Source organism: Protopterus annectens, chromosome 6.part1, assembly GCF_019279795.1.
Source record: "Protopterus annectens isolate FY-2018-M chromosome 6.part1, PAN1.0, whole genome shotgun sequence".
NCBI classification, from domain to species: Eukaryota; Metazoa; Chordata; order Ceratodontiformes; family Protopteridae; genus Protopterus; species Protopterus annectens.
The window spans coordinates 149979052-150006471 of NC_056738.1; the positions used below are offsets into that span (position 1 = coordinate 149979052).

At 36.5% G+C, this 27420-nt stretch overlaps 1 protein-coding gene across 3 annotated transcripts in view; it reads right to left on the bottom strand.

Annotated features, from left to right (window-relative positions):
* Positions 1-5798: 5798 nt before the first annotated feature.
* Positions 5799-27420, bottom strand: part of G6PC2 (glucose-6-phosphatase catalytic subunit 2) — an 85290-nt gene continuing 63668 nt past the window's right edge. For 2 of the 3 annotated variants that reach the window (XM_044075414.1, XM_044075413.1), the window contains 2 exons: positions 20316-20416; positions 5799-6451 (listed from right to left, as the gene is read on the bottom strand). In XM_044075414.1, coding sequence (XP_043931349.1) covers positions 5940-6451; positions 20316-20416 — 613 coding nt within the window. In that variant the 3' untranslated portion in view covers positions 5799-5939. Of the gene's footprint in view, positions 6452-20315; positions 20432-27420 lie in introns of all 3 variants that reach the window. The other variant, XM_044075411.1, reaches the window with a different exon arrangement.

Below are 27420 nucleotides of genomic sequence, written 5' to 3' on the forward strand. Positions count from 1 at the left end.
ACAATATAATGAGAACTAATATTAGATTTATTAAGGGTAACTGTAATACTAGAATGGTAATATATATAGCAATATGTCAAATATGTTTTAATTTCTATGTGGGGAAGACAGAGAGGAATTTAAAAAGGCGAATTTATGAACATATATATTGTATAAAGAAAAAGGATAAAAGAAACGCACTGTACAAACACATAGAAATCAGTGGTGAGGAACACCATTTCAAATTTGGCTTGTTAGACAGTGTAAAATATGACCCCAGGGGAGGGGACAATAAGAAGGTATTAAGTTATAGGGAAGCTTGGTGGCAAATATTTGTAGATGCCACCACCCCACCAGGCCTAAATGATAATATCTCTTTAAAGGCCATATTAGGTGTTAACACATACAATTAATGTTTAAACATCTATATTAGATGCAAATTGTTAGGATGTTCCATAGCCTATTAGACAAATCAATGATGAGTATGTTGTATTATAGTAGCTTATTTGTAGAAGTATGAATTAATTATACGAATAAGCATAACTACTCACAGTTATGTGAACACTTTTGTATTTACCACTTTCATTCCACACTTATTCCTGACCTTTTAATTAATATATAAAATAATGTATAGTAAGATTGGGTAGGAATATACATATTGTTAAATAACATTGTTTATATAATATTTATATATTGTCCATATATTTATTTACAAATACATTCTTACATTATTATATTTTACTCATTTTATACATAGGTTTTAAATCATTTGATGAGCATGTATTACTGTGTAAGAATACACCCTGTAGCTTTAAAAATGGGGACCTGGTTTGAATTTAGCGCCAAAGAAGCTTTATAGGAAGAAAGTTTTTTTAATGTGATGTTCTGAAGAAGCTCAAGTTTTATTGAGTGAAAGCGCTTAACCAAAATGTACCAGGATTATTGTCAACATCTGAGCATTCCAGGTCATGCTTTATGGTCAATCATTTGATTAGCGTATCTTGTTTGGATGTGTTTACACGCAGTATACGCTTAATCAGTTTTATTTTTTAATTTTTACCGTACGCTGTGTGCATAGTGGTTGAACCTTTGGTTCAGGAGGCACAAGTATTTTATGGAGAGTATCGTGTAAAAACAATAAAGGGATTTGTGATGTCTATCGTTGTCGGAAGTCTTTGTATAACAACGTGAAGTTCTGAAGGCGATATAGCCGGTAGCAGCTTGCGTGGAGAGACACAATTGTTTACATCACAGTATATTGGAGCGGTAAGCTGGAATCAACATCTGAGCGTTCTAGTTGTTAACGCAAATAGATACTGACAGAGTTGAATGGAAAAGTTTGGTGCAACTAGTGGAAGGAGTTGTTTATTGACAGAATTGAAGTAGTTGGCAATTTATACAGGAGTGCACAACGAGTGGTTAGTCTGAACACACTCTTGAACATCGTTTATTTATAAAAACAAATTTTGGTGCTGGCCACTTAAACATTTCCAAATACATTTATTGGTGCTGGTTATTTTTGAAAATTATCTTTGGTGCTGGCAAAAATTTTTTTATATAATTATTTGGTACTGGTTATTTTTAAAACATTCATTGGTGCTGGCACACATCCATTTGTTGTCCTAGGAGGTAGAGCACTTATTGGAGCTCCGTGATTTTCAGCGCTTCATTAGACTAAAATAAAAGGCACTTATGCTGGTCTAGTCTTGCTTTTGCTATAGCATCTATTTTGGGGTTCTACATAGAAGCAACATTTCTTTAGCTGGATTTAAACAGTTTGTAGAAAAAAAAACGCTGTGGTCTCTTTTATACGCTTCAATATATGTGAGTTACTAAAATAAGTAATAATGGATATGTAAGAAATGTGCTTACTTGCTGAGTATGTGCTGTGGTGGAAAAAGAAATAGAATTGAATGCAAATAGTATTTTTTTAATTCAGGTACTTAATAGGAGTATTGATCTTCATTAAGCATTGAATGCAGAGCAAGTCCATTATTAATTGTGTGAGAGTCTGTCAGGAGGTTAATTTTACTGACAATATTGAGAGAGGAATACAAATATTTAATTGATTACATTTATTGTCCATTTAAAGAGCGAGTACACTTTTTTGACAATTTAAATAAGATGGTCTAAGGGGATTTAGATATGTCACATTTTCACAATAATAATTACTGGAGACAGAAACATAATTTTAGATATTGAAACAGACAGCTCTCCTCTCCAAAGGGGATTTAGCTTCCTGGATTCTCATGGGAAATCACTAAAGTATTCAATGAACATGGATAGCTTGACAAATTTTAAAAAGTTTGAGGTAAGTAGGGAGAAGATTTTTACACAGTCATCACTATATACAAATTCATTTATGAGAATTGATTTATATTTAGGTATACATATATTTGTAAGCTCTTATACAAATCTAGGTGTCTTTCAGTACTATTTTTGGATCATTGGGCATTAGCTGTTACATTTAAAAATCCTAGGCTTAGTATTTTCTCAGAAAGAGACTGCTACCACCGGTGTGACTTTAGGGTAAAGATTTAGTACATGTAGCAAGGGTGAAGATAAAATTACTATGTAGATGAGACTATTGATAAGACTATTGATAAGACTGCATGCTTTATAATTTTCTGGGATTCACTAAAATTGTTGATTTGCAGTTTAATAAGTTAGCCCAAGTACAAAAGGGAGTTGAATATTAGTGAACAATTAGCGTTACTGGATGATCAGTTATAAGCAGAAAGGAGTCTGTTGCCTGTGATCAAAGATAGATATTAAGAACTATAAATGGTATTATTACAACAGAAAAATACATTTTCAGAATTATCAGACAAGTAAGGCTGATGTACATCAAAATAGATCGAATTCAACCAAAAATGTAAGGCAAGTCATTGTCTTGTCAATTAAGTTTCAGAGCACTCTGAATTATATCAGCCAGATAAAGGTCCGAAGAGGGTCAAACATCGCTACCCCATGATCATATAGAAAAGTTTGTCCTGCAGCATTTAATATAACATTTAACAGAAAAAATAATCAATGGATAAAGGGCATTCTTAAGCCAGAGAAAATACAATTTCACCTTTTCATATTCAAATTTAATAATGATATTAAAAGTGTTTAAAAACTAGAAATGTGTTCACATCCTGATGGGCTGGGTCTAGACACATATGAAGTATTTAAGTATATATTGTTGCCACCCATAATTTGTTTCACAATGCTTAGGTATAAGGTTCTAGTAACAATTATTCAAGCTAGAATACATCTGATTGAGAAGAAAGAAAATCTGGTGGAGCTATCAATGACAATAGACCTGTAGCTTTACTAAATTATAATAATAAGATAAAATCGAAAGTTATTAATTCAAGAATGATAACAAATTTAAAATAAAACATTTAATTGAGATTATTTACACTGCAGAGTATGGTTTTCCGCAAGGGAAAAAGATAAACCTGGCCACAATAACATTTCAGTCTACGTTACCCTACCCTGAATAAATTGAAAAGCCAGAAGCTGTTTCATTTGTAATGCATTTGACTACCTTAATCTGGAAATGCAAGTTTTGGGTACTATCACTAACCCTCACAATAACTGACTAGTAAAAAAAAATATTCACCAGACAACACTGGGGTTGATCACTTTAGGTAGTCAAAGACTATATTTTTTCCTTGATAACTGTCTCCAGCACTTTTGTTCTATTAGCCCTCTTCTGTCTAAAAACTCTGGTAGCCAGACAGGCTTGAATATAAGAGTGTACAACAGAGCATTTAAAGTTCATGTGAGTGATTTATTCTTATTGACAGAAGAACTATAATCAATGGGTCGGTAAAATGCAGGACATTATTAAAGAAGATGAAACATTTACACGGTACAAAAATCAATCTTGATAGTCTGTGCAAGATCCTCCAGCCACACAGATAACATTTGCATGCTTCTATTTTACCTGGAGAAATTAGGAAACTTTACAATTAAACTATTAATTGGTAGTAGATCAGCTAAAGGAGAAAACTCAAACCTTAAGTAATTATTATTCTCCCTATTTGGTATGATTAATGGAATTAAAACACATTTGTTACCTATATTAACTTATCTCATTTTACATTTATTTAAAGTTCCCTCACTGGTGCTGGGTTCCAATGCTGAAAAAAAATTGGTACATATTTCTGGAGAGGAGGGATGCCTCCGATACCATGGAGGAAGATGAATAAGCCATTTAAACTACACATAATTTCTTTTCCAGATGTGGAAGTGCATGAAGATATTGCAGTTTTATGCATTTAATTAAGATTCAGTATATTCTTAATTAATGAAATTCTGGTTAATTAAAAATATTATTATAGGAAAGGACAAGGGATGACTAGAATACATAGTCAGGTATTTGAATTCTTTACTGAACATTCTGAATAACATACAGCAGCAATGAACTAAATTAGGAAGTTTGCATAGTACAATGCCTCTTCGCAGCTAAGAATAATATTTCAATGAAGAAGTTTTATAGTGTACTGACACAGCTGATGGTACTTCTGAAGGTTTAGAAATGCATAGTAGCTTTGGGGATGTGGCTAATGGTTTGCTGAGGAATTTCACTCCAATTTTGAAGAAGGAGAATTGAACATTCCTCAAGTAAATGCTATTACTTGTAGGTAATGGTGGAAGAAATATGGTAAATTGTTAAGAACAGATGTAACGACCAGTAATGTATGTTAGCATTGTGATATGTGCAATATGGACACTGGCCTTGCAAAATGAGCAGCTAGTAGAATATTATAAGTAAACATGTTGAGGGAGTTATTATGACTTCAGTACACTCTTTTACAGTTGTTGATTTTTTGGGGTAATTAAATCATGTTTAATTTATTTCTAGGCAAGTAAAACAAGAAATTTCATTGTCAACTGTGAGGATAAAATGTTATTAATGAACTAGAAATTGAATCCATTGCCAGTCTGCACTGAAGATCAGCGGAAGATTTTTTTTTTTTGTGGGGGGGTGCTTCTTATTACAAAGTGCTAGAAAATATAAAGAATATTTTGTGGAATAATGACACTAGGCATATTAATATTTTATTAGTGTTTCCCAAAATTGTTTTATTATTTTACCTCTTTTCTCTGATGTCATTAATTCTACAGTGTTGTAGAATTGTAGAATTAATGACATCAGAGAAAAGAGGTAAAATAAGAAAAAAAAGGTGGCTGCGTTAGTGCAGCAGTTAGAATTGTCACCTCACGCAAGAGGTTCTCTGGTTCATTTCTTAACTGGGGTGCCTTCTGTGTGGAGTCAGCATGTCCTCCCTGCATAATGGGGGTTTCCTCTGGGTGCTCTGGTTTCCTCTCATATTCCAAAGGCATGCAGTAGGTGGATTGGAGACTCTAAATTGGCCATAGGTGTGAGTGTGCAGTAGGGAGGAATTACTGGAGCAGGGCTAGCCACCTGGTGTTGTAAACCTTGGCTCTAAATGATTGTCATTGTTGAAGTGACACCCCAACCCCATGTGCAAAATTGAAAAAGGGGTTGAGGATAGATGGATTAGTTCTACAGTATTGTCTGTTCCCTATCTTTCCAATTACATAAGTTTGGAGTGCTTTGTAAGAAACACTGCCACTTGAAACAATGATCTACTATATCGAATCATTATGAATGAAATAAAAAGTAACATATGAGTTCCTAACACTGAATAATATTTCTGTTAGAAAAGCCTGCATGGTTTCACTTGCTATGATATTTATTGTTAGGATATACAAGTCAATGAGACTAGTATACTTTTTCCCATGAGATGGCTGCTTCACCACGATCACTGAAATAAAGTATTTAACGTTATGTCAAAAGCTTTTGTAAAATGTGTTGCTTTACAGTAGTGCCTGTCTAATTGCTGTTATTTTTTACAGTCTTGCATAGATGATACACATTCCCATTAACATATTCTAACAAGGTCTAAAAGAATAACAGACCATATTCAATGAAAATGTTACTAGTCAAGTTTCTTTTCAGTCTGTCCCATCAGCAAGTGAATACAGTATGGAATGAGAGCAACAACTGTTAATGGAATTGATGCACTCTTGCAAAATGACAGCATGTAAAACAATAGCTCAGTATGTGTCGGTATCTGAATAAAATTATACAGCTGCAGAATTGTCAGTGAAGATGCTACACACATTAGCTTGTAACTTATTTTGTAGCAATGTTGGCCTTCACAGCTCTGGATAAATATTTGAGAGTTGAGTGCTAATCCTAATCCAAAAAATGCTCCAAGATTTCTAACTAGTCCAGCAAATGGTGTTGTGTCCAGATGTATCCATTCTGGATTTGCACAATACTTCTTAGCTTTTGGAACAGACCACAGAAGGTCCACATCAATCAGTTTGAGAGCCAGATAAAAGATGATAGCAGAAAAGAATAAAACCAAATTGGTCTTGACATATGTTCCCAAGCTTGCAGTCTGGATGGAAGGAATGTGTTCAAATGCTTCTGCCACAAACATGCCTGAAAAATAACCGAATATGCATTAGCAACATGAATCTGACTGTTTATGGCATATACTTCCAAATGTGCTGTCTACTTAATTGTTTTACTTTTAGAATAATCCTCTTAATAATACATGGATTTCCAACAAAGTCTCAATAAGAGCTTATCCATTGAAATACTAACTTATGCATATAGACAACAATATCCTGAACACTGCCATCATACAAACCCTACAGATGTAAAGAAGTCCTCTGTTTTCTGCCACCATGCATTGAATTAAACAGTATTGTATCATTATATGTTAACCCTGAGAAGAACATCAGCTTAGTTATATTTTTTTATTGTGGAACCATTCATTTCAAATTTATTTATGTATTGTATTGACCAGGTAGTTCTATTCTGTCCTGAGTTTTTACACATAAATAACCCAAGGCGGGGAATACAGTTTGTATGATATAATTAAATCCTGATATACCCACACCCAGTCATGGATTATTGCTATTGTACAATGTCATTATTTAAAAAAGAAATTGCTTACCTTTCTTAAATAGTCTTTGTATAAGGGTGCTGAAGTGTTCCTCTGTGTTTTTCCTTTTTTACTGATGTACTGAGCATGTGAATGGGACTTGCATCTCTACACTTGCACATTACATTAGTACAGTGGAGGAGAAGCAATGGAGAAAACAGAATCTCTGTTGATTTTTTTTATTTTGGCAAGATTTTATGAAGTACAGTGCAGAAATGGAAGGAAAATCAGGCACATTTCTGTTTCTTTATTTTTGAGAACATACCTGATTTTTCTTCTGTTTTGCTCAGTACCTCAGCATATTCCAATAGAAAGTCTGGCTACTCAATGCTACTTCAGCGGCCAGACGTTATTCTATAGGTATCTGCTCGATTTACAATGGTTACGCTGAGTGGGCTGTCCAATTAGAGTGCTCATTTTTTAATACAAACAAGCCATCGTTGTATAATACAAAATCAAATCCAGGTTAAACAAAATTATTACGTAAAATAAAGTACAGACAAAACACGATATCACATACAAGTATAACAAAATACAGATTCATCAAAAAGAAGCAAGGAAGCATTTTTCTTTTGAACTACAAAACCATAAATTATTTAAGAGATATCTAAAATAGGGTAACAAAGTAACAGTGCGAGTGACATAAAACAAACAATGTGACTAACAGACTGAATTACAACACTCATAGCACAGACTATCACATTCTGCAATTCTTTAATTCCAGAATACCTAATTGTATGAACTAACTAATGCGCTGAAATGGAAGGGGGGGTAGAAAATATGTGAAGTTCTTTCAATAATATTAAATGTAAGGGTAATGTAATAGGCTGTTGGTGGATGTAAGAATATAATTAGAGTTATGGACGGTATGAATGGTTAAGCTAGCTTGAAGAGTTTTTGAAATCTGGAGTGGGATTAGTCAAAAGGGGCAGCAGGAGAGAGCACCAGGACTTAAGGGAATGGAAAAGAGGAAAAACAGAAGGGATACAAGTGCATGATGTGATAAAATTTAGGATATGGAACATCAGAGACACTGCATTTACATATAGAATTATAGGGAAAACAACTCAGTGCATATGAGAGTATAAGGGTTATTAAGAACAAATGAAGGCTGCGAAGAATAAATAAATGGGAAAGATAAGAGCATCAGTATCCAAGTAAATGTAAACTGTAAGGAGGATGTTAACTCTAGGTAAGGCAGGCAAGTTACATATATCCTGTGGATTACTTTCTATACCTGAGAATGGAAATATTGTCAGCAGAATAAAAGTCCGATACATGTCTGCAGCATTATGCAGTAAGCTCAGTGTCACTGCATGCTGCAGGCAGTATAGGTATTGTTAAAACTCAGGTCAGCTCAGTGCTACCAAAGAGGCAAAGGGGTCATTCCTGGCCGTAGCACCAGTAGCAAGTTTATCTAAGCTGTGGAAAAGGTTTGGATATTTTGAAGACCACAGTCTGTGAGGAATGCAAGAAGAAGATCACAACAGAAGAAGAAAGGAAGCAACCTGCAATTAGCAGTGCAATATTTGACAGTTAATGAAAGGCAAAGTTTCATAATGTACCAATCTCACAGTTCTTGTGTGTTTTTTCAAACTGGAGTACACATACTTAGAACACATATACTGCTGACCTAAACTGATATCTATAAATTCAATACTATTTACAACTTCATCAATAGAGCTGTCAATAATGATGATACCCACAAAAGGAGATCTGTTGAATGTTTAGCTGGTAGTACATCCAAGGAATACTGACATAGAGGGAGTCGGTAGCTTATCGGTTTACATTACGAGGCCAGCAATCTTTCTGTAGATGACCAACAGATGTCTAATAGACAATGTAAAGTGAAGAAAAGTGAAGTGAAGTAAACATAGTATTAAATCTTAAAGAAACCTGGCAAGTGAAAGAGCAGGAATCAGATACTACACTGCTATATTTCACATGCTGGATGGATTCTTTCAAAGAGGTAATTCCTTATCCTGGAGAAAGACAATACACAATATTATGCTGAAGCAGAGAAATAAGGAAGCACTCATCATGAACAATGATATATGCATTTAATGGGTCCAGGAAAGTATCTCAAATGGCCTGTCTCATCCATTCTGTGGTTCATCTGGTCTTTCAGTTATATTAGTGTCATGTCAAGCCCCATGGCCTGCTGTGAAACCATACTGATAATCAAATATCAGACTAGGATAATCAAGTAAGGAAGAGATTAGCACATGCTATAGTTTCTCAAGAACTTTTGTTAAGAAAGAGAATGCTGATATATACCTTCTTCTTCTTTCGGCTTTTCCCAGTTAGGGGTCACCACAACAGAACTCCGGTCCGCTAATGATTGGCAGTAGATTTTTACTTTGAATGCCACTCGACCGCAGGGAGGACATACAGACTCCACACAGAAGGCACTCCAGCTGAGAATCGAACGAGAGAACCTCTTGCTGTGAGGCGATAATGCTACCACTGCACCAATGCTGATATATACCTATAATTGGTTATTTTAAATTTATTGTAGATAGTCTAATTCTTTAACTATGTTAGAGCTCTCAAACACAATGCCCAGCACTGCACAGAGCAAATGATATCACATACTCAGTCCCAGAGAGCATATCTAATCTTCTGGTCGACAAATTCAGCTCCAACTTTAGTCCTCTCTCCTCTCTAATATTCTCAGATCAAATATCCACATCTACACCACCCCTCCTCAACTCTTCCATGAATAAGAACAAGACACTAACTAAGGACAAGTACTCTACATCTAAGGGGGTGGTGAATTAGCAGGCTGTCTACATACTAGTCTGAAGAATGAATTATCGGACCCCCCCCCCCACAGAGGCTATTCAATATTACCTTCAAAATAGGGTTTGTACCACATGAATGGAGTCAATCCCTTATATAAAAGCAGGGTTACAACAAATCTAGGTAATTACAGACCCAGAAGCCTGACCATCCTCTTGTGTAAAACTATGGAAAGGATCATTATGACATTTACTTCTAAGAGGTCAAAGCTAATGTTAAGGGATTATGGCTGACGAAGTCTGTAGATGATTGCAACCTTGGTGCCATCATAAACTCTCCAGAGGACACCATGATCCTGCAAGATGGTCTGTCCCAAACAAATAGTTGGTGCCAAAACCATGAACTGAAACAAAATATCAATAAATGTATAACAGTATCATTCAGCAAACATGACTCCCTTTGTAACTATCATATTGATAAAACCCTCACCTCCTATAACTAATCCTACAATTAGAGATCTGGGAGCCTATGTTAACAATATATTGTTTTTTGATCACCACATATCCACTATTGCAAGGAAGTTCTTTTTCATCACACAGCTTATATCAAAGACCATGGCATCCAGATCCAGGGAAATAATTGTTCCTCTATACTCAGTACTCACTAGGCCAGTCGTTGAGTATAATGCCCTTTTCAACACATACCCATCCAAAAGTGTCAAAGCTAAAACAATAAGTAAGAAGGTCACTGAAAAAACAATCAGTAAAAACAAAATGGAAACTCCAGCAAAGCTAGAACTTCCACTGAGTGACCTCCCAAACCTCTTGTATCAGAGGCACATGGGATATATGCAAATGACCCTTAAGAACATCGGGTGTTTCAGCTAATTGGCAATTCTGAATGTCCATGACTTGTGTCAAAGGTGTCAAAGCTGGAATAACTACAATGCTTCCTCACTAAAAAAATAAAGGTTCTAAACCATAAAACAATGCAAGCCAACTCACAGCCTTGTCTGTCTTCTCAGTATCATGAAGGCTACTGAGAGGCAGCCTATACCTTGAGCATAGAACTTCAACACTATTCTGTCAGCCCTATTGTACAGTCAAAAGTCCATTGTTATCAAAAACACCAACTTATGGGTCCTCGGTTTCCTTTGTAAGATCAACAGAACATGTTACAGGGATAGATATGCCTCACAGAGAATGTCAATTTTATGGGCACAGCTTCCACCATAAGTGAAGCAGAGTACTTCTCAAATGTAACTTGGACAAAAGGACAGGTAGCTGCAAATTCACCCCAGTTTAGCACCAATGGTTCTGATGGATAGAGGAATTGTGTAAGTACTGAACATATACTTATGCAGGCCTTTTTTGGAGATTCATACTTGTGCAACTTGTCTTTAGAAATTCATATTGCAAATGTTAAGAGCTCATCATTTTCATGAGAATACAAGGGTAGGCATCTTAAGATGTTTACAGATCAATAGCCTAGTAGTAATGAACCTATGAGTTATAACAGACTTCATCCAGCAGGAGGGAACATTATTTTCCATCTTTCATATGTTAATGGTCCATGACAGTAGTAAATCAATGGACCTTGTAGGCAGCTGGAGGGCTTCCATGGGAGACAACCTACAAAGAGAGAGCTACTTGTTCTAATCTTGAGGAAAAGCTAGTGTTATTATGGAAAGATGGGGTGATCAGGTCTGACATGATAGCTGAAGGAAACATCGTGAAGGCATTTTGGATGCAAAATGTTACAATGATCAGACATTGTTGGCACTGTCTTTCTGTAGTCATTACTGTAATGGAAAATATTGTGAGGCCATTACAGTGTTTTTGCTCATCACATTCTAGGAGCCTAAGGATGCACCAGGAGAAAGCTGGGCTGGACAGAGAAGTATGATGCAATCTTAAGCTTAGACTAGTTTAACCTTTTGACTGCTGTTTTGCATTTATTACATACGTCACAGTATTTTGCCAGCTTGTTGAAGTATGGGATTCTCTTCCCTCCTGTATCAAAAAGTTCATCTCTTACTCCACATTTTGTGACCTCCTAAATGCTCATCTTATACAGGAAGCTAACTGGAGTTTCTCTGGACACATAACCTAATCCTTTCTGTACTATCTCCTGCTCATATCGTTTACCCTCATCCCTCATCCTTTCTGTACTATCTCCTGTTCATATCACTTACCCTCAGCTCTGCTCTTCACATCCCTGCTCCTATGATAACTACACAGTTTTCTTCTTCAGCAGCTACAGCATATCACCACATGCTAATACTTGACACAACGTCCAATTACAATATCAAACTTTACATTTTTCTGTACATTTACTTCTCCTGAATAGAAATCTCCTTAATTTACACTCATCTCAGCTCCTCCTCATCATCTTCTTTCGGCTGTTCCCGTTAGGGGTCGCCACAGTGGATTACCTGTTTCCATTTCTTCCTGTCCTCTGCATCTTGCTCTGTCACACCAACCACCTGCATGTCCTCTCTCACCACATCCATAAACCTTATCTTAGGCCTTCCTCTTTTCCTGTTACCTGGTAGCTTCATCCTTAGCATATTTTCCCAATATACTCAGCATCCCTCCTCAGCACATGTCCAAACCAATGTAATCTTGCCTCTCTGGCTTTGTCTCCAAACCTTCCAACCTGGGCTGACCCTCTAATATACTTATTCCTAATCATGTCCACCCTCATCACACCCAGTGCAAAATTTTAACATCTTTAACTCTGCCACATCCAGCTCAAACTCCTGCCTTTTTTGTCAATACCACTGTCTCTAACCCATATAACATAGCTGGTCTCACTACCCTCTTGTAGACTTTCCCTTTCACTCTTACAGGTACTTGTCTGTCACAAATCACTCCTGACACTCTTCTCCACCCACTCCATCCTGCCTGTACTCTCTTCTTCACCTCTCTTCCACACTCACCATTACTCTGAACTATTGACCCCAAGTATTTAAACTCATCCACCTTCGCCACCTCTACTCCTTGCATCCTCACCATTTCTCTATCCTCCCTCTCATTCACACACATATATTCTGTCTTAGTCCTGCTGACCTTCATTCCTCTTCTCTCTAGAGCATATCTCCATCTCTCTGGGGTATCCTCCACCTGTTCCCTACTCTCACAACAGATCACAATGTCATCTGCAAACATCATAGTCCACGGGGACTCCTGTCTGATCTCGTCTGTCAACCTGTCCATCACCATTGCAAATAAGAAAGGGCTCAGAGCTGATCCTTGATGTAACCCCACCTCCACCTTAAATGCATCTGTCACTCCCACAGCAGACCTCACCGCTGTCACACTACCCTCGTACATATCCTGTACCACTCTTACATACTTCTCTGACACTCCTGACTTCCTCATACAATACCACAGCTCCTCTCTAGACACCCTGTCATATGCTTTCTCTAAGTCTACAAAAACACAATGCAACTCCTTCTGACATTCTATGTACTTCTCCATCAACACTCTCAGAGCAAACATCGCATCTGTAGTGCTCTTTCCCGGCATGAAACCATACTGCTGATCACTAATCATCACTTCCCTTCTTAACCTAGCTTCCACTACTCTTTCCCATAACTTCATGCTGTGACTGATCAATTTAATCCCTCTGTAGTTACTACAGCTCTGCACATCACCCTTATTCTTAAAAATCGGTACCAAAACACTTTTTCTCCATTCTTCAGGCATCCTGTCACTTTCCAAGATTTCATTAAACAATCTGGTTAAAAACTCCACTGCCATTTCACCTAAACACCTCCATGCCTCCACAGGTATGTCATCTGGGCCAACAGCCTTTCCGTTCTTCATTCTCTTCATAGCTATCCTTACTTCCTCCTTGCTAATCCATTGTACTTCATGATTCACTATCCCTACATCATCCAACCTTCTCTCCCTATCATTCTCTTCATCCATCAACCCCTCAAAGTACTCTTTCCATCTCCTCAACACACTCTCCTCGCTTGTGAGTATGTTTCCCTCATTATCCTTTATCACCTTTACCTGCTGCACATCTTTCCTAGCTCAGTCCCTCTGTCTAGCTAATCAGTACAGGTCCTTTTCTCCCTCCTTAGTGTCCAACCTTTCATACAACTCTTCATATGCCTTATCCTTAGCCTTCGCCACCTCGCTCTTTGCCATGCACCTCATCTCCTTATACTCCTGTCTACTTTCTTCATCTCTCTGACAATCCCACTTCTTCTTTGCCAACCTCTTTCTCTGTATACTCTCCTGTACTTCCTCATTCCACCACCATGTCTCCTTGTCGTCCTTCCTCTGTCCAGATGTCATACCAAGCACCTTTCTAGCCATCTCCCTTACTAGCTCTGCTGTAGTTACCCAGCTATTTGGTAACTCTTCACTGCTACACAGTGCCTGTCTTAACTCATCCCTGAACTCTACCTCACAATTACCCTTTTTCAATTTCCACCATTTGATCCTTGACTCATCTCAGCTCCTCCTGTTATACTTATTTTCTGTATTTCCTTTACTTCCATGTATATATTGCATATAGCATGTATCACTGCATTATCAATGTCTGATAGTATACAGCAATACGTGTATATATTGTATATAACATGTATCACTGCATTATCAATGTCTGATTGCATACATTGATATATGTATATATTGTATATAACATGTATCACTGCATGCTGTCACACATTAATAATGCTTCTTCTCTGAATGTGACAGTATATGGTGTTTATGCAATGCACAATACTGTATTCTACCTCTGTCTTTGTCTCTCTCTCCCCCCCACTTCTCTCACTCTAATTATCTGCTTCTCAAATGTTGAATATTTTTGTCTTTCTCTGGGTTTAGACTGAAACTAGTCAGGACTGATCAGTGCTCTCCCATATTTAACACATTCAATAAATAAATAAATAAATAAAAATATTTTGCTGATTAGAACTTCTTCTGGACTGGACTGAACCTTATGGACTGTTACACATGATACCATACAACCTGCCTTATGCTCGCAGATAATGAACTTATACATAACTCTGATACGTCCATCTGTGAGAGGTTTAGGTATCTAATTAATATGAATGCTTCTCTCTCATCAATAAACTTTATCTGTGAGCTTCATACACTTTTAACACAATATTGTTTAATTGCACCAACATGTCTAATGCTGAGGCTGTAAAACAATCACTCCTAGAGACTCCTAGAAATAGGAAAATTAAGTCTCAGCAAAAATCAGTATATTCATCCACCTCGTGTAAACTTCCCATAAAGAGCCATCCTAAGCATCACCACTGCAAATCTATCACTTAAAGCATGGTAGCCATAGAAATTTTTTAGTAGAAGTGAATATATTGTCAGTTACTCATAAGACTTGACAAGGAAAGGGTCACAGTGAGCTGTCTTTTAGATACCAGGATCTCTAACATTACTAGGGCGCCAAAGACCCTAACTCCCAACCATACCTCTCAACTGTACGATTTTCATAGAATGTCCAGATTTTTGCCTCATATTTTGGTCTGTTCCTCATAACAATTGTTTTTTTTTAACAAATCACTCGGATGATCTAAAGATTAAAGTCACTAAATAATGTCCTGTCTTTGAGTTTCAGACTTCATATCCTTCAGAAAATATATGCTAACACAAATCCTGTTATTCTAAAAACTTTCTAAGTTTATATGAGCAATATTTAAAATGTGTCCCTATTTTTGGGCCTTTGTCCCCCATTATATCAGGCTTTGTCCAGATTTCTTGCACTAACAGGTTGAGAGGTATGCTCTCAACAAATATGATTATGACACGGTAGTGGTGTGATTGATGGACATTCCAACTTAACAAAGATATCAGTCCCAAAAATGTATCACATTAAGGTGGTTTTTCACAATGCCAGAACTCTAGGCAATAAACTGCCTGATCTTGAAGCACTCCTGCATTTGGAAAACATTAGTCTGCAGAGTTAGTGAAGATCGGTTTAAACATAAACTAAGCACTCCCTCTATACCAGGGTTTTGTGCTTTTCTTGCCTTGAGACCCAATGGCACCTGTGTTGAAGTTTTCATATTTGCCAAGGTACATATTACCTTCAGGCAGATCCCTAGGGAACTGAGCTCACTGAACTACAGAGCACTCTAGACAGGATTACCTTTTTGGTCCTCTCATGACAATGCAAGATTCCCCAGTGCTGGAAATGTTCTAAATGAGCTCCATATTTGAAAAAACTCACTTATTTTGGGTGACTTTAACTACCCTTTACTAAACTGTGACCCTATTACCTGCAATGTAGGAGATATTAAAAATTCCTAGACTTAATTAATTAACAAAAATTACCTTTAGCACTTGGTAAATAAACCTACTAGAGGGCACATCATTCATGACAGGATTCTTACAAATATGGCTGCCACTTGCACTCCTCTTCTGACAACTCCTTTCCCAGTGAAGTCTAACAGTAAACATTTCACTGTCTCCTTTAAAATTCCAAAGGTTCTACAGCAAACCGCTACTAACTTTAAGGACTGCAAATATGACAGCCTTAACTTATTCTGTGACAAAATATCAAAATTCACTTATGACTGCACCTCCCAAGAACTTACTACAGCAGCAAGCTTTACTAAGGAATTCTACATCCATTTAGAAATATTCATAGAACTAGAGGTCCCTACTAGAATCACGTATCACGGAAAATTAAAAAAAAAAAAATCTAAACTCCCTGGTCATCTAGTGCTACAAATAAACTATATAACAAAAGAAAGAAACTATTTAGTAGATACAAACCGCACCTTCTCTAGGATAATATGAAAAGCATTACAAAACTTTGCAGAATACTATCAGATCCCCTGAAGGAGTCCATGAACGTAGGCCGGTCTTTGAAGCCAAGGATAATTATAAGTTCTTCTCTAGCCATATTAAAGAAAAAACAAAAAAATACCCTACATTGTTCAGAGCATATCCATGATGAGGTCTCCAATTCTAACCCAACAGATATTGCCAATATCATTGCAAGCACATTTAGTGCCAGCTTTACCCTGAGACTTCTGTTCAAAGCCCTGAAATATGTTAATCCCTTACACCAAAAATTATCACAAAAGATCATTTACTGAAAGTGACAACTAAGTCTAGAATTACTTCCTCCACAAGACTTGGCAATATACCTGGTTGCTTAATTAACAGTGTTATGTATGCCCTTACAGACACACTCTTCAAACTGTTTAACCTAGGTTTAGCTACTGGATTTGCCCCTGATGAGTAGCATACTACAATGGTGATGCTCCTCCATAAGGGTGGCCTTACAACTGACCAGGGCAATTACATAATATGTGACATCAAGAATTTTGTTAGACTTGACCCCCAACAGTTTAGCTTTTTGAAGGGTAGATCCTGTCTATTTGATCTGGTAAGCTAAATCAACAAGGTTAAAGAGACTGCAGATGGTGACTAAGCACGACAAGTGGTATATCTTATCCTGGCCAAAGCATTTGACAATATTCCTCATGCTGGCATTATACAAAAGCTAAATGCTTTAAAAATGAACCATATGTGGTAAGACAGATAACTAACTGGCTGAAAGCCAGAACCCACACAGTGCAAGTGGCAGATGCCTCATGTAAAAGTAAGAAAGTGACCAGTAGTGTCCATCATGGTTTTGTGCTGAGACCTCTCCTTTTTGGAATTTCCTTTTCAGATCTCCATTCAGAGAGTTAGGATCTCTGGCTAACAAAGTGTGCAGATGACTGCACATTGCAAGTTGTTGTTAATTCATCCTATGAGACTCAAACCATCCAAAATGAATTCTCACTAGTAAACTCTTAGTGTAATAAAAGTTGGCTCAAACTAAATGCAAAAAAGTATAGTATTATCACTTCATAAACAACCTCTCTCCTCGTTACACTGCATGGACAGCCCACCATCACAAAATGAAAATGTAGTCAGGTACTTAGGTTGATAGCTCCCTCTGTTTTAACCAGCATGTGACAACATTTGTCAAGAAATCCTTTTATTTAGCTCAGCTAATTGTCAAAAGAATATTATCAAGGTCTAAAGAGGTAATTACTTAATTATAGTCAGCAATGATCAGGCCAACTATTGAGTACAATGTCCACTTTGGGATATATCTCATTAAACATATCAAGCAATCAGAAAGATCTCAAAGGTTTCTAGCCTAAAAGATCACAGGCCTGAAGTCCCTGAGCTACCAATACAGGCTGGAAGCTCTAGCTCTTTATTCAGTGTTTTGTGGACTTTTGAGGGGACATTTCTGTCTAACTTACTGCATCATTAGAGACTCAATTGTCCTCAGCCTCCTGTATCTGTGCAACTCCAATATCTCCACTAATATTAGAAACAGGGAACTAAATCTTTACCAACAGAGGTAGAGGGTTGAGTTTATTACCCAGCACCTCACAAACTGATGGAATAAACTTATCTTGCATGCTAAGCAGTGTGACCCACTACCTTCCTTTAAACATAACCTAGATGACTGGACAAGTATCCACAAATTCACTCCAAGACTGACTGGAATGGCTTTGCTGGGGATATGAGGTGTGACCTGAGGGAGGGTACTGGCAATTAGAACACAAGCTGGCCTTGGAATATCTATGAAAAATACATCCACCAATTAATTTCTAAATAAAGTACTAGACACTAGGTCAGTCAGCCTACTGAGAGATATGTTAGACCTATAATACTTGTGGGATATATGGAAAAAAATTGCTGGAAGGGACAGTTCCTAAGAAAAGAGCTAATTTTGTTAAGTTTCCCAGGTGATTCCCTTGGTCACTAAAGCTGTGTTTATGTATGTATGTATATATGTATGCATGCATGCATTCAGTCATTTATTCCTGCATTATTCAGCTCTTTTTATTTATTTAATCCATTTCTTAATCTTATTAGACGAGTTGGCCCAAAGACACTTTTCACCTACATGTAGGGAAATATTGCAACCTGTCACTGTCCCTTTGCATGTCTTTCTCTGGTATGTGAAGGGGCACCTTTACTACACTAATTAGTGACACAAAACATTTTGCTTGCAGAATCAGGATAGCAAGTTTTGCAAGCACTAATGTGCTGAAATATGAATTAAAGGCAGTTGCCAGAGGAACTCCTTCCATATCCAAGTTCTCAGTACAATTATCAGCGCAGTTATAGCCTATATAGAATTTTCTAAAATCTTACTGACTCATAATGATCCTGCATGGAGTAGGGGAGTGTCATAAAGATAGTGAGATCAGAGGAACAGCCAGTGGTTCTAGCTCACCAGTGGCTAAAATATTTGCAGCATCCTGGGAAATCTGTTATTCATCAAGCAAGGTCCAAAATCTAAAGGTTCAGAGAGATAATTGAAGTAATTTTCTTTGCCTTTTGTCACTAGCATTTTGCTGCCATCTGGGAGCACGTGACAATATCACATTTAAGCATATAGAATTTGCCAAGATTACCTGACATGCAAGCTCAGGAACTTAGGAATCTACTGATCCAAGAAAAGATCATAATATCAATAAACAACAGCAACAAAAGAGAGTATATGCTGTTGTTTATAAGGTCAAGCCCAAAGGTGTAGATTAGTACTTCTTGGATTGGTTACTGGTGATTTTTTAAGGTCAGGGAATTCACAGTATGCCTAACAAGGCAGTAAATACTTCAACTGTAAAGAGGGGCATGGGCCACAATCATATATGCCAATTTCACTCCTGAACGTTGATGTCAAATTGCTAAGGAAGATATTGGCCACCAACTTATACAAGGTATTGACTCATCTATTTGGCTTGCATACTCTTCTTGACTGTCAAGGGCCTTTTCAAATAGATTAGCCAAGATTCCAACCCTTTCAGCCGATCTGTCCTCAGCTGAATAATATTCATAAGACTTCTAATATGATCTGGGCCAGCTAGTTGATATACACTAATCACAGAATGACCCTGTATAAGCTGGTGGCCAACATCTCTAGTAGAGGGAGTAGATGTCCTGTACCCAGGGCTATTAGCTACAGTGATGCCTAATTCTGCAGTTATTTTTCCCATTTTAAAATTTTCAGTGGAATAAAATTGATGTGCCTCCTATCTTCAGACTTGTTCATTGTTATTATTAATAATTATTAATAATCAGAGTATGAAAGCCTTATTTACTAATGTCCCACTGGGGTTTGTTGGTTGTCTGAAACTCCTTATTTATGTAGGTGATGGTATCTTATTTCTGATGATGAGTTAACACAATTTTCAGAATCTTAAGTAGACCTAAGAAATTATAGTGACTGGTTATGAATAGATAATTTCATATACTGGGGACATGAGAAATTTGAACAGAAGTGATACTTGGTGAGGGATTTACCATCTTTACACTTAAATGAGGTAAACAATCCCTGCCTTCTCTTTCCTGAGGGGGGGAGATGATCCTTTCATCATTGACAATTTTTAAAGTATGCTTCATCTCAATTTGTTATTTAGTACTGCCTGTCATCCTTAAATATTTTATAGCATTGTTCCTTTAGTTCTTCATTTCTTTTACATTGATAAAAGCTATTACAGAAAAAGTACTGCAAATAGTGATTAGACATTGGAAATTTAACTGCATATTTTTATAGACAGATAATAAATAGATAGCCAGACAGACAAGTAAGAAATAGGATCTGCATTACCTCCTATCACACCCAAAACAACTTGATGAGGAAAATGTGTTGCTATGAAAACTCTAGAGATGCATACGCTGATTTGAATAATCCAGAAAGCAATCCAGAGACTTGACCAAGCAATCCTAAATAAACAAAGAACAAATACTATATTATACACACAATTATTTTACTGGCATTGTATATCTGATAAATTACTAAAGAATTTGAGAAAATCCAAAGGCTATGTTCCCATCCTCTCTGCAGACTCCAGACAAATAATTACACCAAATGCGTACAAAAATCACTTATTTATTCATAAAATAATAAAAAAATATAAAAAAGTGGTGTGAATGGTTAGCACTTTCGTTTAACCAGTGTAAACTTATTCAGACAATTAGTCAAATGTTTAACTCCCTTAAATACTGTCATTCATTGTCTGATTGGATGAACTTCAAATGATTCACCCCTAACTCCCTTGCTATTAAAACACCTAACTCAATTATATAATGCCAAGGGGTGTTCTATTAGAACTTAAAGAATTAAAGTTGCAAATATGCCTGCAAGCAGACAAATGGCCAGGCATTAATGAAAGAACTTCAATAGTCCCAGTACTAAAACTAAAAGCCCTCATAAAATTGTACATGTTTAAAGAACACACTATTTAGATTTTATTTACTCATTCATTTAAAAGTTTGGTTTTAATTTTGTGTATATTTATATATGTATCCCAATTGCTTGAATGGGTTTTAACAAGAGGTTTCATTGCACACATGGCAGACTATATGTAAATACATCTTGAAGTTTTATATAAATGTTTGTTTGTTTAATAATTATATAACTGAGTTAGGTGTTTTAATAGCAAGGAAGTTAGGAGTGAATCATTTGAAGTTCATCCAATCAGACAAGGAATAACAGTATTTAAGGGAGTGAAACATTTGACTAATTGTCTGAAGAAGTTTACACTGGTTAAACGAAAGTGCTAACCATTCACACTGCTTTTTTATTTTTATTTTCTTATTATTTTACGCATAAATAATTGATTTTTGTATGCATTTGGTGTAATTATTTGTCTGGAGTCTGCAGAGAGGACGGGAACCCAGCCTTTGGATTTTTCTCAGTTTGTTCGTAACAGTGTTCATTCAATACTAAAGAATTCAATCATATGCTGCATGAACTGTAAGTGAATATTTATGATAGAATGAAATGGTTCACTGTAGCAACACATTTTCAAGTGTTAAGTAGTGCTTTTGGTTTTATTATTCCTACAGCTGCACTTGGAAATAGTGTGAACTGTTGATTTTTAAGAACTCAAACGTATTGATGTATGAAAACAATTTTAAACTATATGTTGAAATCATTTCACCCTAACACCAACAAAAAAGTTATATCAGTAACTTACATTAGCATCATTTATTTTTTTATTAGCTGCAAGAGTTAACCTTTCCAGATACTTAGACATTCTGGGAGTATCAGAAAAGTTACTGTTTCTGTAGAACAACCTCAATGAGAACCTCTTCACCACTCTTCATTTTTCCTGCAGCAATCTCCAAAGCAGTATAATACATCATAAGTGTCACATATACTCCTGAACAGTGCCATTTTTTTTCCAAAACTATGAAAGGTCTTGTCATCATGTCGAAGATTATTGCTAATACAGTCTCATGAACGTATTACTTATGAGAACGATCAAATCCTAAATTTAAATATGATTAGAATTTCTTCAGGTTGGATGAACTTATGCTGTGCAAGTACAAAGTATGTGTACAGATATGACAAAGGCAGGACAATCCGATGAAATGGCCTAATGTAGGTGAGATAAATAATAGAATAGCTCAGACTTCATTCAGCACCCATCAGCTACATAGGTTATATAGACAATAGAGGGTAACATATCCTATACAGGGAAGGGTCTGTGCAAATGCAGGACATCAAGATGATGCACAACTTATTGTGCATAGAAAGCTAATTAATATTTAAAAAAACATGTACAATGATTGGTTGTTCCCCAACATGTTCTCACTGTAAACCAAGTATTACCAATAGGAACTGCTCCAGCTTCAGCTACAGTGTAGTTTGGTGGCTGCAATGATATGTATTCTGATTGGCTAATGGAAGAAAAAATGTACCTGTCATATTTTTCAACCCTGCTAACATTAAGAAACTAATAGTGCCATGCTTCCATAGATGCTGACAGCTATGTTACATACATTCTCTAATAAATATATATATATTTTTTTTTGCCAGAAAAAGAGAAGAAAAGAAAAAAATCTCAAAAAGTCCAGCAGGACTTCCAAATCTTAAATTACCAATACAGCATATGAACTAGCAGTAACAAAATCAAACACTTGTGTACTAATCAAGTGTCATTACTTACAAGTGCATATACCTACCTGCACAGTATGCCACTAACAAAATCAAACACTTGTGTACTAATCAGGTGTCATTACGTACAAGTGCATATACCTACCCGCACAGTATGTCACTAACAAAATCAAACACTTGTGTACTAATCATATGTCATTACGTACAAGGGGATATACCTAACTGTACAGTATGTAACTAGCAAAATCAAGCACTTGTGTACTAATCAAGTGTCATTACTTACAAAGGCGTACACCTGCACAGTACATCACTAACAAAATCAAACACATTCACTAGTCAAGTGTCATTACTTACAAAGGCGTACATCTGCACAGTACATCACTAACAAAATCAAACACTTGTGTACTAATCAAGTGTCATTACTTACAAAGACGTACACCTGCACAGTACATCACTAACAAAATCAAACACTTGTGCACTAATCAATTGTCGTTATTTACAAGAGCATACATCTGCACAGTATGCCACTAACAAAATCAAACACGTGTACTAATCAAGTGTCACACACCTGTGTACTAATCAAGTGTCATTACTTACAAGGGCGTACACCTGTACAGTACGGCACTAGCAAAATCAAAGTGTCATTACTTACGAGGGCATATACCTACCTGCACAGTATGCCAGTAAGGTCCTTTTTATTTGTAATAATGCCAGTGTATAATAGTAAGATATCCCATTCATGTATGGATAAAGTCAGTTTACGTACACAGGAACAGGGTGTATTGATTAAATATTATGGAATACAGCTAACAACCCCAGTAGTACAATGTGTGTGTGTGTGTGTGTGTGTGTGTGTGTGTGTGTGTGTGTGTGTGTGTGTGTGTGTGTGTGTGTGTGTGTGTGTGTGTGTGTGGGTGTGTGCCTGTGTGCCTGTGTGCCTGTGTGCCTCTGTGTGTGTGTGTGTGTGTGTGTGTGTGTGTGTGTGTGTGTGTGTGTGTGTGTGTGTGTGTGCATTTGTGTGTAAGACAAATAACATTTGTCTTACATATCACTGCATTACACAGCAGTCCATAGGATGGAAATTATAAAATGGGTACTCTTACTTCAGTGCCTCCAGTTCATCACAAGGAAGTTATGCCTTATTGCAGCAGACAGTTTCCTTTCATATATACTGGTCAGTGCACTGCATACATTTACATTTTTATATGTCACTTAAAGCCATGTAACATTTTACCCTATTGACAACCTCAAAACAAAGCAAAAGGAGGAAAAAAAGTGCCTCAAGGATCACTATAACCAAAATAGTCAAAGCACTCTCTGTAACACAGAAACCACGGCTTCAAGAGTGAAAGGCGGCAAAATTTAATCCAGTTTTAACGCACCAAAGCACAAAACAGTGTTTTCGTCCTCATACAAACAGGACTTCATCAGAAATACAGTCAAAGCACATTACATTCCTCATATAGTGAACTAATTAACCATCTTAACCCCTAATAATTAATTAAATAATAAATATCCAGGCAACCTTAATTGTCTAAATAAAAATACAGCTATAAGGAACTGCTTCAAATTTATCATTAAATATTTCATTATTAAATACTTTTGATTCACCCCGCTAAAAACATGTAAAAAAATAAACCCAATAACAACTCATTAGTTATAACATTCTAATATTAAAATTGTAATTTTAAGGTTGTCTGGATATTTATTATTTAATTAATTATTAGGGGTTAAGATGGTTAATTAGTTTACTATATGAGGAATGTAATGTACTTTGACTGTATTTCTGATGAAGTCCTATTTGTATGAGGACAAAAATGTTTTGTGCTTTGGTGCATTAAAACTGGATTAAATTTTGCTGCCTTTCACTCTTGAAGCCGTGGTTTCTGTGTTCCAGAGAGTACTTTGACTGTTTTGATTTTACCCTATTGGTAATGGGTAGATGATGAATGGAAGCTTTCAAAGGCATATCACATAAAAGAAAACTGTCCACTGGTATTTGTAATCATTTCCAGTAAGTGTTCATTCTATTAAACTCTTCATGTCAGTAAATTCCTTCTAGACATTATGCTGAGAGTGGGGTTCTTGATGTCCCAACAGCCAGCAATTGGATTTTTTTTTCTTCAGTACAAAGTCGGTCACATTGAGCTCTAATCACTAATATATGTATGTGACTCCTTGCAATCTGTTTCTTGCAGTTGCTTTTACCACTGTTCCAAATAGGAAACTAATGATGTGCAGACACTGCAGACACAGTCTTCTAGTATTCTAATTAGTAGTCTTTGTTTCAGTGTTTGTTTTCTTAACCTTAATGTCTCAGTAGAAAAAAAATAAAAAAATAAGGACAGTTATTCATAACAATAATGGAAATAGCACATGTCATTTTAACATAATTGATCCAGATCTGCCATGGATTACATTTTGCATAACAACACATAATAATGATTTTTGGGGGTGTTGCAGAAACCACTAGTAGCTATTCTGGCTAACTCTGCTATTTAGAAAGTAGAGCAACACAGCATTCAGCTGGCATCACACATGTGCCCCTTTCTCCACTTTTAAGTATTTTGGTAGTATACAGAAATGGTCATGTGTACTGTGTACATACTGACAGTGCACAGAAATGGTCACGTGTACTCTGAACATACTGACAGTACACAAACATGGTCACGTGTGCTGTGAACATACTGACAGAACACAGAAATGGTCATGTGTACTGTGAATATACTGACAGTGCACTGAAATGGTCATGTGTGCTGCTAACATACTGAAAGTACACAGAAATGGTCACATTTACGTGAACATACTGACAGTACACAGAAATGGTCATGTGTACTCTGAACATACTGACAGTACACAGAAATGATCAGATGTGCTGTAAACATACTGACAGAACACAGAAATGGTCATGTGTAATATGAACATACTGATAGTACACATAAATGGTCACGTATACATTGAACATATTGAGAGTACACAAAAATGATCACTTGTACTGTAAACATACTGACAGTACACAAAAATGGTCACATTTGCTGAAAATATACTGACAGTACTCAGAAATAGTCACATGTACAACAAACATACTGACATTACTCAGAAATAGTGACATGTACTACAAACATACTGATAGTACTCAGAAATAGTCACATGTACTACAAACATAATGACAGTACTCAGAAATAGTCACATGTAGTACAAACATACTGACAGTACTCAGAAATAGTCACATGTGTTGTTAGCATACTAAGAGTACACAGAACAGGGTGCAGGGCATGTCAGATTATTTATGCTACATCCAGCATGTCAGCTTCACAGAGTGGAAGTTTTAAGGTGTAGTGCTCCATTGTATCCCTTCTAGCAGTGTGGTTTATCTGTTTGTATATAGGTGGTATCCACAGATAGGTGTGGGAAAACACAGGCCAAACCCTTGGACCTGGGGTGGGTACCTGTGGGAATATAATTGTGTGCAGGGTGATTGACAAGCCAGTGGTGGAGCATTCTGATAGTCTGATCATTCTGTCAGATGTGAGGTTGTGGTTCTTCAGGGATATTCCTAACCACTTTAAAAAGGGGAACAAGGGAGAGTGAGTTGTTTTGTCTGGTCATCAAATGATTGGTGATATGAACCTTGATATTGGTTTTGTGAAAGTAAATGTTGCCTCTATGCAACTAACTGTGGAATCAAATAAGGTGTACTCAAAAGCAGTGCATGTTTCTTATTCTGGTGCTTGATTTTAGGATGAATTTGTCTTGACTTCAAATTGCTGATTATCTCAAAACGTTGAAAGTAACTGTGAGATTAATGGGGTTTGTGTTTTGGCACCTGTGTTTTGCTCATGACAGGATAGTATTTTTTGTCACTTGAGATAACATTCTGGTCAGAACACTGGTAACAATGAGGTTATTGGTCAGTAAGGCCTTAGTGTTTAGACAGTGTTGTAAGTGTGACTTTGTGCAGTACTGCCTTTTTAGATGTGAGCATCACCCTGCAACAAGATACTGGCTTGAGCACAAATTTGTATAGAAAAAAGCACCTGTAGAAACAATTATTTGCATCGCAACAGCATGCATCCTGGCCATATTTTTAATAATATTATGGAAAATCAAGCATTAAGAATTTGTAGACTTTGTACAAATGATGATGACTTCAATAGGGAAATATAAAAAGTTACAAGACAATCTCAAGGAAAGGGGATATAAAGACACTGACCTCACAATGAGAACCGATGTCCTGGACCTAAGAAGTAAGAAAGGACAGCCTTATTTTGTGAAAAGGGGGCTATCAGCCAGCAATGCAGTTGGAGGAAGAGGAAAAAGAAAGAAGGATCAAGTGAACTGTACATTAACGTATAGTATGAACAGTAAGGAAGTATGTGATATTATAAGGAGATTCTGGCCTATACTAATAGAGGATGATAAAATAAGGAATATCGTGGAGGAAAGTCCTAGATTTATATTCAAGAATAAAAAAAAATGTAAAAAGATTGCTTTGCAGCAGTGATGGATTTGAGCATAAAAAAACCCTCTGACTGAAAGGGAACATTTAGATGTAATATATGTAAAGCTTATGCATCTATTGATAGTAAGAACATCTTTGTACACCCTGCCACCAATAAGTGCTATACATTTGAGGTTTTTGCTGATTGCAATAGCCAACATTTGGTTTATCTTGCATCCTGTTGTCAATCTAGTGCCTTTTACATTGGCAAAACGGACCAACGTTTAAAGGACAGGATCCTACGACACCTCAGACATATTAGGAAATTAGATCTCAAGAATGCACTTGTGCTTTAACTTTCATCTAATC